Genomic DNA, 10,676 nt, shown 5'->3' on the forward strand with positions numbered 1-10,676 from the left:
ATTTATAAAATAACAATGTCTATAATATATAAAATTACAATAAATTTTTATATAATGAAGTACTGAATCATATGATTGAAAGTTATAAAAATAATCAACATTTAATTATACATGTAATTCATATAAGGTGTGAAAAAATAAATTACTAATTTTGTTTTTATTTATTAACATTAACACAATTTAATACAATTGAACACTAATTATCAAATCCAATATAATCAATTAGAATATTTAAAATCAGCACCATATATTTAAATCAATAATTGAGAAATTTAGAATAAGTAAGCAGGTCAACATTTGTATTTATAGTAAATCTTAAGGATGGTTAATAAATTTCTTAATCAGTTGAGCCATTAATAATTTAAATATTGTAATTGATATTAATATATTTCGTTGCAATTTTATATTTACGTAAAATTTATGTAAAATAATGATTAGTTAACCGGTTGACTTATCCGTAATTATAGTAAAAATTAATGATGCTAAATCATATACTTAATCAAATAATCAAATAAGCTACAATAGTTAATTCAAATTTAGAAATTCCGTAATTATACAATTTCCTTAACCAAATGAATGATTCTTTCCTAAATTTTACGATAATGGTACAAACCGGTCAATTTGATAAACTTTTTTAAATATAATAGTAGAACCAATTATACTAAAGTTAAATTTATATTATCTCTATATTGAATCCTATTGATGAAATATATATTAATTATCTAATTATATATTATATATTATCTAAAAACCATTAAACCAGATGAGAAGAAACAAAGAGTGTGAATAAAATCAATCATCGATAAAAAATAATAACATAAAATTAGTTTCAAAACATATTTATACTGATAGTATACATAATAAATAAATATTAATTAATTATTAATTATAATTATTAAGTAGAAACATAATTAAAAAATATTCAAAATTCAAATTCAAAATTAAACATTAAATGAAAGATGAAAGAGAATACTTTAAGAGAATTGATCTTATTTTAATTTATTATTGATTTATGTAATTAAGATGCAAAATGGAGAAGCTATTAATATACATGAAAACTCTAGTGAACAACCAATAGGAAGAGAGGGTTTTGACATAAACCCTATTGCTTTAATAGTATATAGATTATTTATAGCCAAAATTTATCACATGGCTTGCATAGAGCTTACCTACACACTCTATGATAGATTGATAGGTACTTCACAAGACTTTTCTTGTTTTGTCTTCATTCCAAGGTTTTCAACTCACGAAAATGTGAGCTGTAATATTAACTCATATTTTTATTTCTTAAAAGTTGACACTACATCTTAAAGCCCAAAAGTAAAACTTTTTAATATATGATAGAACGAGATGTCTTGTATATTTCATGCAAGTCTACTTAACTATTTATTTATTTTTTATTTTTGCAGATGCAGTTGGCCTTCTTTCTAAGAATAATAATGAACTTAAAGCGTAAATCGAATTTTAACGTAAAAAACCGAACTAGAGGGTTATGCGTATAAAGTATAAAATCTCTAACTTTTATCGCAGACTAACAAAAGATCAACATTTAGAGCCATAAGATTTACTTTAAAAGTTTTCTGCTCCTCATAATCGAGAAGTCATACGCATGGATTTATAAAGAATTTATGCGTAAGCATTAGTAACCATATGATTGTTATTAATATTATTTCTGAAAAACGAGATCTTTCGTATCTCGCAACGTTTGTGATTTTCCAAACTCATTGGATATAAAAATCATTGTATGTAAACAAAATATGGTACAGGAGAAAACAAAACTTACAGAGTAGCTAAGTGAAAATAACCCCAAGAATATATATCTATATTACATTATTATAAAGCATATTGGCAACATTTCACCTATCAGCCCACTCTCACTCTCTAAGACGCCTTAACATTTAATGGGCATTACGTCTCCGGCGCTTCTACGGAACTATCGTACGTTATTAAACTTATTGTATCGTCTGGCGAATTAACTTATTCTAGCAACCTTTCAATGCATCCTCATCATCACTTTCTTCAAAACTACCATAAATCCCCTAAATCGTTAGGTTTTCGATTCCAAGCATAATCTAGGGTTCATCGTTAGCAGATTCAGGTATTCAATTCTAGTATTCAATTTTCTTTGATTATAGTTATAAATTAGGTTAATGGAAAATTGTTACCGGTTCATCACAATTTTGTTTCAAAGAACAGTAATCTGGCTATGGTTGATATTTAATTGTATTTGCCTTGTTACCTGTTAGTGTTGCTATTGTTGAAATTGTTACCGGTTCATAAAAAGGGGAAAATTCTCAATTTACTTAAGTGAAGATCCCCCCTTCTTGTCCTTCCCGTAACGAGCTCACGGTGTCTGTTTTATAGGTGTTCGTCATTGGACTTTAGGCAATTGGGTTCATATCGTTTGGCAGTTAACCATATCCTACCCTGTTGACTCATTGGATCTAGGACCCATACTTGGGGAGTAGATCCGTGTTTCTTCATTGGCGCCATCTGTGTTTTTTGTTAGAACAGCAATTTTTGTTTTCGATGTTACGATATGAGCCAAATTCCTAAAGGGCCGACGGGGACCTCAGAGCAAATTCCACGTGTTACTAATCTAGAAACACGTGAAAGAGTAACGTCATTGTTCGCTCAGAATCTTACTCCTGATGAGCAAGATGATGTTGTGACACCCGGAGGTTTTACTTTGGGTGGTTCATCAACTCGAAAGCATTTTACCCCACTGGCAGACGCTGCTCCAGTGGGTACGAGAAATGTAGTAACACCAGCTGGTACCCCTTCCAATGATCTAGGAGAAGTCACAGCTCAGAGAGGTTCCAATTTGGGAGATCTTGGGCGAGTTATGAGAAATAATCGCCGGACTCACCTAGAATTGGACCTCGAGGAAAATTCAGGTGACTCAGCCCCGGCAAAAACTCATATAGCAAGCCATAGATTCGAAGAACTTTTGTCTCCAAAGAGTGGTACCGTATCCAACAAGAGAGTTTGGCCGCTGAATATGGACGAAGGGTACGGAATGAACGATTTAATGCCTGTACCCTGAGCTATGACGACCCTCCTAGGATATCTGTTTCTCCTCCGATAAGAGGAAGTCATATTCAGTACAGTCACCCAGAAGAACAATACTAGAAAGAAATTCCAAGGTTACGTCCTCGTTCCCGCGTAAATATGAGAGTACCGTCTTACGAAGAAGAACTAGACGGACACGACTCGACATATCATCCGGGAGGTAGTTATTATAGCGGGGACAACCGTTTTCTTCCATTTGGAGAGGCTAGTTACCCGCGATAAGCTATTCGCCACGCAGAATATTATTGCAACGCAGAACACGATTTCTCCAAACCGTATCGTCCGGAATCATTTGCAGAAAAATCAAAGTTTATTCCGGCCATCGCGACAGCTTTGTTCCCGATAAACGCAAAAATACCAACATCCGTTGGGACATATAACGGGATGACGGACCCGAGTGATCACTTGCTGAGGTTTGAAGCGGTTGGAGGAGTCAGTGGTTGGACTCTTCCATACTGGTGTCATATGTTCGCATTAACATTTACTGGAGCTGCACGAGAATGGTTTGAAAAATTGCCTTGCGGACACATTAAGAGTTGGAAAGACTTCGTAGCAAATTTTTCCCAACACTTTAGTCAACAAAAGAAACACACTCGTGACCCGTCTGAAATACTTGATGTAGTAAGGCGAAATAATGAGTCCATTGAGGATTTCATTACCCGTTTCAATAATGAGAGCCTTAATATTGGCGGGGTTAGTGAAGACATGCTGAGGGGAGCATTCCGAAAGAATGTAAATAGTGACGCTCTGATTCGTACTCTAACCGGAAGAGATGGTATGCCCAAATCTTGGGACGAAATCATGACGTCAGCTAAGCTATTCGCAAGAACTGAGAAAACCTTGGGATCCGGCAGTCAAAAACAAGTGCCAAGGGTTGAATTCCAAACCCCAAGACCAAATCGACAGGCCAAGGGGCCAATTTGGTCTAGACTGCAACCAAGTACAGAAGCACCAAAGCAATTTGATACGAGATCATTGATTAGCAACAAGAACAAACGTAACTTTCCCGCACGTCCTTCCAATAACAGTTGGACTAAGTTGTCAAAATCTCCATCAGAAATCCTCACGATAGAGAATCTGACTTTCCGTAAGCCTCAATCATTACCAAGGAAATCATTCCTTAACAGTAATAAACGTTGTACGTACCATGATGACATAGGGCACAACACAAACGAATGTGTGGCCTTAAGAAATGAAATAGAGGCATCGGTAAAAAACAGGAAGTTAAACCATTTGGTCAAGAATGTAAGACCAGGGGCTGGTAAACCTCCCGCAAAGGACAACCAGGGCCCAGCCAAAAGGAAAATAATAGATCTGAACGTTCATATGATTCACGGAGGCCAGCAGACCAGCGGGAAGAGGAAAAAATTTGAGGACGAAGAGTGGAAAAATGAGCCAGTCATTTTTCCTCGTATCAAAGGAGGACCATGTAACAAAAACCCTTTGATAATTACTGCCTTATTCGGACACTACCGGTCACAATATGTGTTCTTCGACACCGGTAGTACGTCCGACATTATGTATGAACAGTGCTTTGAACAGCTTGAGGAAGAGGATAAAGAACGATTACAACCTATTCACGCACCCGTTACTCGGTTTGGTGGGGAAATAATGCACCCGCGGGGTGTCATTACTTTCCCGGTCACACTTAGTGATGGAGTTCACTCAAGAACTGAAGAGGTTGAATTCTTAGTTTTACCGGCAACCTCTAAACATAATATTATCCTCGGACGAGAGGCAATTGGTGACTTCAATGCCCATCCGTCCACGGCTCATAGAGCAGTAGGGGTCCCGACCCGCACTGGCGTAGCAACAATCCATGTTAACCGACATTGCTACACAACTGAAAGTTCAAGGCCGAACAAAGTTTCCAAACAAAACCATAGTACTGAACCGGAGAAATGGGTTCTCAACAAGAAATTTCCCGATCAAACCGTAGTAATTGGCCCGGCTATCTCCGAAATCGTCCGAACTTTTCTGAAACAATTATTGACAAAGAATATCAACATTTTTGCATGGCAACCCGCGGACATGACAGGTGTCCCGCGAAACATTTCAGAGCACAAGTTGAAGGTGAATACGTTGATCACCCCAATTGTACAAAAGAAGTGAAAAATGGGCCCCGAACAGACAAAAGCCATGAACGAGCAAGTGCAAGACCTTCTTCACGCCGGAATCATCCGAGAAATCAAGTACTAAACATGGGTGGCTAACCCGGGGATGGTCCCAAAAAGTAATGGAACATGGAGGATGTGTATAGATTACAAAGATCTAAACAAGGCATGTCCGAAAGATTGTTACCCACTTCCGGAAATTGACTTAAAGGTAGATGTTGTGGCCCCATTCAAATTCAAGTGCTTCCTCGATGCCTACAAAGGGTATCACCAAATTCATATGGCGGCTGGTGATGAGGATAAGACAGCGTTCCGAACTGACCAGGGCACATTCTGTTACAGAATGATACCTTTCGGGTTAAAAAACACGGGGGCCACATATCAAAGGCTGATGGATCAAGCCTTCAAAGGTCAGATAAGTCGAAGCCTCAAAGTTTACATGGACGATTTAGTGATCAAAAGCATCGAAGAAGATCAAATGCTGAGGGACATAGAGGAAACTTTTGAAACACTAAGAAGTATCAACATAAAACTCAATCCAGCAAAGTGTTCCTTCGGGATGGAGGAAGGGAAGCTCCTCGAGGTAATCGTTACAGGCACGGGTTTCAAGGCTAATCCAGACAAGATACAAGCAGTAGCCCGCATGCCATCCCCCACATCCCTCAAAGAAGTCCAAACACTTAACGGGAGATTGGTAGCATTAAATAGGTTTTTGGCAAACCACGCTGCTAAATCTTATCCGTTCATTTCAACTCTGAGAAATTGCCTCAAAAAGGCACAATTCAGATGGACTCCGGAAGCCGAGCAAGCGTTCCAAGAAGTCAAGAAGTGTTTAATAGAATTACCCATGTTAACTGCTCCACACGCAGGTGAACCATTAACACTATATTTGTCAGCATCCGACATTGTCGTGGGGACTGTCCTATTGACGGATAGAAAAAGTGTCCAAACTCCAATTTATTACGCCAGTAGAACATTATCGGATCCAGAAACAAGATATTCGATGTTGGAAAAGCTGGTTTTGGCACTGGTCTATGCCGCCAGACGACTCCGCAGATATTTCCAGGGTCAACCCATCAATGTGTTAACCGGGTACAAACTCAAGAACGTGTTGAGTAAGCCTGAATTGTCCGGTCGACTGGCAAAGTGGGCCATAGAATTGGGGGAACACTCAATCAAGTATAAACCAAGACCGGCAATAAAAGGACAAGTGTTGGCGGACTTCGTCACAGAAGTCCCGTAGCATAAAGAACAAGAATGTCTGATCTAACAACAACCTCAAGCACCTCCGGAACAAGGACAAGTTTGGTCATTGTTTACGGATGGAGCATCAAGCAGTGAAGGATCAGGTGCAGGTTTAAGGCTAGTCAACCCCGAGGGGCATGAATTTACATACGCCATCAAGTTGGACTTCAAAAGTACCAACAACGAGGCGGAGTATGAAGCCTTCTTGGCAGGCCTGCGGATAGCGAAAAAGCTTGGGGTGAGACACTTGGAAGCACGCGTGGATTCTATGCTAATTGCGGGACAAATAAATGCAACATAAGAAGCCAAAAACGATGTCATGGCTTCTTATTTGTCACAAGCGAGGGTCTTGATTTGCCAATTTACCTCCTTCAACGTTATTCACATTAAAAGGAGTGAGAACAAATCGGCGGACGCTCTTAGCAAGTTAGCTTCAACAAATTTTGAGCATTTTCCAAAGATATCCATGTAAAAGTCTTAGACCATCCATCCGTTCCCCAGAATCAAGTGTTGGTAATTCAAACAGGCGTTGAATCATGAATGACGCCAATTAAAGCTTATCTATCTTCCGGAGCGCTTCCAGATGGAAAGCTGAAGCTCGGAAAATCAAACACAAAGCTTTGAATTACCAGTTGGCTGATGGTATCTTGTACCGAAGATCATTTCTTGGTCCGCTGTACGTTGTGTGGACGCGGAAGACGCAAATTACCTCATCCGGGAAACTCATGAAGGTATTTGTGGACTTCATGCGGGTCTAAGAATGACAGTTGCAAAAATCATGAACGCAGGGTATTAATGACCTGGAATGCATTTAGACGCTGTGCAAGAAATCAGAAAGTGCGATTCTTGCCAGCATCATGCCCCAAATACCTTGCGTCCAAAGAACGAACTGATTCCGGTAACATCTGTCTGGCCGTTCCAGAAGTGGGCTATCGACATTATGGGACCTTTCCCAGAAGCCCCGGGACGAGTCAAGTTCCTGATAGTGGCCATTGATTACTTCACCAAGTGGGTAGAAGCTAAACCAGTCGCCTCAATAACGGCATCAAGTGTTAAGAAATTCCTTTGAGAATTCATCATCTGCCGGTTTGGTCTCCAGTAACAGTTGGTAAGTGACAATGGGACCCAATTTGCTGATAGCGGATTATAGGTAACCCAAGTTTTCACATATGTAGCTCACCCGCAAGCAAATGGTCAAGTCGAAAGGACCAACAGAACAATCAAGGAAGGAATTAAGGCGAGGTTGGGTACTAAACGGACCGGTCGGGTTGATGAGTTACCCCATGTACTCTAGGCCTTCCGCACCCAGAAAAACTCTAGTAATTCAGAAATGCCATTTAGTCTAACTTACGGCACTGAAGCCATGATCCCGGCAGAAATCGGGATCCCATCCGCGAGGGTTCTGTTAATCAACGATAACGATCGCGAACTCCGGACGAATCTCGATTTGCTCGAAGAAAGACGAGAATTAGCATCGATCTGCGAGCACAATTACAAAAGACAGCTTCAAAAATACTATAATTCTCGGGTTCAAGAATGCAAATTCGATGCGGGAGACTTTGTCTTCCGCAACAACGAGGCATCCGGACAGGAGCCTCCGGGCAAGTTAGCCCCAACTTGGGAAGGACCTTACAGAATCAAACAAGTATTAACCAAATGTGCCTACAAGCTGGAGAAATTAGACGGGTCTGAGATTCCTCGGACATGGAATGCAGCACAACTAAAGAAATGCTACATGTAGTGCTCCTATTTGTCTTTTATTTTCGGCTTGCGCGCCCACATAGTACAGTAATTGTGTAATTTCTTTTTCTAAGAAGGCTTATGCCCAATATATGAGAAATGTCCAGTCAATTCCATGTTATTTTGTTAAGTTGTAATCTTTTATTGACAAAACCGAAGTTCCGGATAGGCACTTATATTATAATGCATAAGACAAAGTGCACCGGGAGAAACACAAAGACTTCATATTATTGATCAAAAGAGATTACAAAATAGGAAGAAAGATTTAAAAAGGAAAGTACATTTATGGGGCGACATTTTCGCCTCCCGCGGTATCTTCGGCTCTTTCGTTTTCTTCTTCCTCAAGATCCAGCAACTCCTTTAGTTGCTCATTGGCATCATCCTTATCTACAAGCTTCGATATATGATCAAAGAGGGATAATTTCAGAGTGTCATAATCCTTGGTTTTCTCGATAAGGATGAAAGTGGTATCCACACCAGCCAAGACATACTCCTCCGGCACTTTACCTTCGGAAGCAAAATTATAGCCTTCCTCAAAACCCATTTGCCGGCCTGCTTGTTCGGAAACACGGAGGAGTATTGCGACACAGTTCCCAAGGTCGTCACTATTCCGAACATTAGTAATAACCTGTTGAAGTCATAAAGCTCTGTATGAACACATACACGTGTAAATGAATTATGGCAGCAAAAGATTTAATACCTTGGGAATTGCCGTCGACAGAAGCCATTTCTTATCCGCCTGAGCTCGGATAAGATCCATCTTATGATTAGCACACTCCAGCGCTTGGTCTCGACTCTTAGCATTAAGGTCGGATAAACGCTTGTCCTTGGCTGCTAAGTTGGCTTGAAAGGTCTTAATCTGCTCAGCTTGGTCGTCTAGCTATTTTTGAAGAGCGATCTTTGCTTCCTCAGCAGCAAGCTGTGCGGCTTTCGCCACTTCCATAGCTCGATGATTGTCTCGAGCATCAGTTAATGCCTTGAGAGCCTCTTTCTTGGCATCAACCAAGTTCCGCTCGGTTTCCTCCAACTAATCATTCATAGCTAACCAATCCCGGCGAAGTTCTTGATTGGTAGACGCAGTGTTCGCCACATGGTAAGAGTTGGAGTCAAACAGAACTTTGCGGACGCGACGACGTTGTCGTTCCTTCTCTGTAGGAGGAAGACTTTCATCGAGATATTCCTGGAAAACATCCGCATCATTCAGTACCGAGTTCCGCCGTAACGTCCATCGGGGATGATGCGGAGCAGTATCTTCACCCATTTGAGAAGAGGAAGTTTGCCCTCTGTGTCTAGACACATTAACCCCACCCTGATCTTGCAGATTGTGTTCATCAGGGGATGGAGATGTGGGAGGCTGCTCAAACTCACCAACCTCTTTTTCCCTGATCGGAGAAGAGTCTGATAGGTTGATCGGCTCTGGAACAGTATTGAATGGAGAGGTTGGCGGAGTCGGAAGTGGTACAGTAATTGAATCCTTGAAACCTGAAATTTCCAAGACAAAGCTTTCTTAGCTATCAGTAAGTGACAAGGTCAAAATATAGCCATAATGGTTTAAAACCTGACCTTTGGAAGCATCTCGGGAAGACAGCTCTCGAAGGCGAGCACCCAAGTCAAGAACCCGGGTCTTTTCCCCTTCTTCTTCTTTTTCTTAGGCGCAGCATCGGAAGGCTGCGCATTCCGCTTGCCAGCAGCCTTAGAAGTACCCGCATCCAAAACTTGAGGCTCACCCTCGACGGATTGAGGACCACCTTCCTCACCTGCTGGCGAATCGGCGGGGGTCTCTAGGTCGTGCTTACGGGTCAAACCTATAGTGGAAGATGAAGGGTTAGTAGCACCTATCGGCAAATCCCCTTCACAGAGTGATGACTCTTTGCTGGATGACACAAGAACTATCACTACGTTCGAGGTGACGGCGGTTACAGGGCGAGGTTGAAAAATACCTTCGCATTTTCTGACAAACTCCTCACCTTGGGCATACATTTCTTCGGAGACAATCGGTTCCGGAGTAAGGGCGGTGGAAAAAAGGAAATTCCTTTCCGTGCGGTCCAAAAATGGTACATCATGTTGAGCAATGGGGCGGCGTACCATCATGCCACCCACCTTGTCCATAAGAGTGGAAAGAATTGAACCCTCGCCTGAAAAAGAGAACGTGTCAAACAATGTAAGTTGAAAAACCGGAAGGATATAAATGCAAACGTACTTCCATCGGAATTCTCATAGTACGGTTCCAAGGTAGGGAATGGCCACAAACGGCTCATCTTGGCGTACACCATCGCCCCCTCATGAATAGGGCACATGGGCGTCGGAACCTTGGTCAAAGTAAGGTACCAGGCAAGCCCTTTGTATTCGAAAGCCGGGATCTCCGGCAATTTGTCCTTTGGCTTCCGATGGATCATTGTAAACAGGATAAAATCTTCCTGGATCCAGAAAAATTTGGATTTCCACCCATGAATGCTGCGAAGCCATTCAAAGCCAATAACCCCTTTCCCGGTGGTAGCAAAACTA

General features: G+C 40.9%; 1 protein-coding gene across 1 annotated transcript; it reads left to right on the forward strand.

The window, feature by feature from the left end:
* The first annotated feature begins 3,537 nt into the window (after positions 1–3,537).
* Positions 3,538–5,184, forward strand: LOC143541722 (uncharacterized). The gene has a single exon (XM_077034466.1). The coding sequence runs from the start codon at positions 3,538–3,540 to the stop codon at positions 5,182–5,184; it is 1,647 nt and encodes a 548-aa protein (XP_076890581.1).
* Positions 5,185–10,676: the final 5,492 nt, after the last annotated feature.

The sequence above is a fragment of the Bidens hawaiensis genome, unplaced genomic scaffold (genome assembly GCF_021521415.1).
Source record: "Bidens hawaiensis isolate Kalapana, Puna unplaced genomic scaffold, B.hawaiensis_p1.1 tig00012643_1, whole genome shotgun sequence".
NCBI lineage: Eukaryota > Viridiplantae > Streptophyta > Magnoliopsida > Asterales > Asteraceae > Bidens > Bidens hawaiensis.

Coding starts and splice junctions, on each gene's coding strand:
- LOC143541722 (XM_077034466.1), top strand. CDS start 3,538: ATGTTCGCATTAACATTTACTGGAGCTGCACGAGAATGGTTTGAAAAA.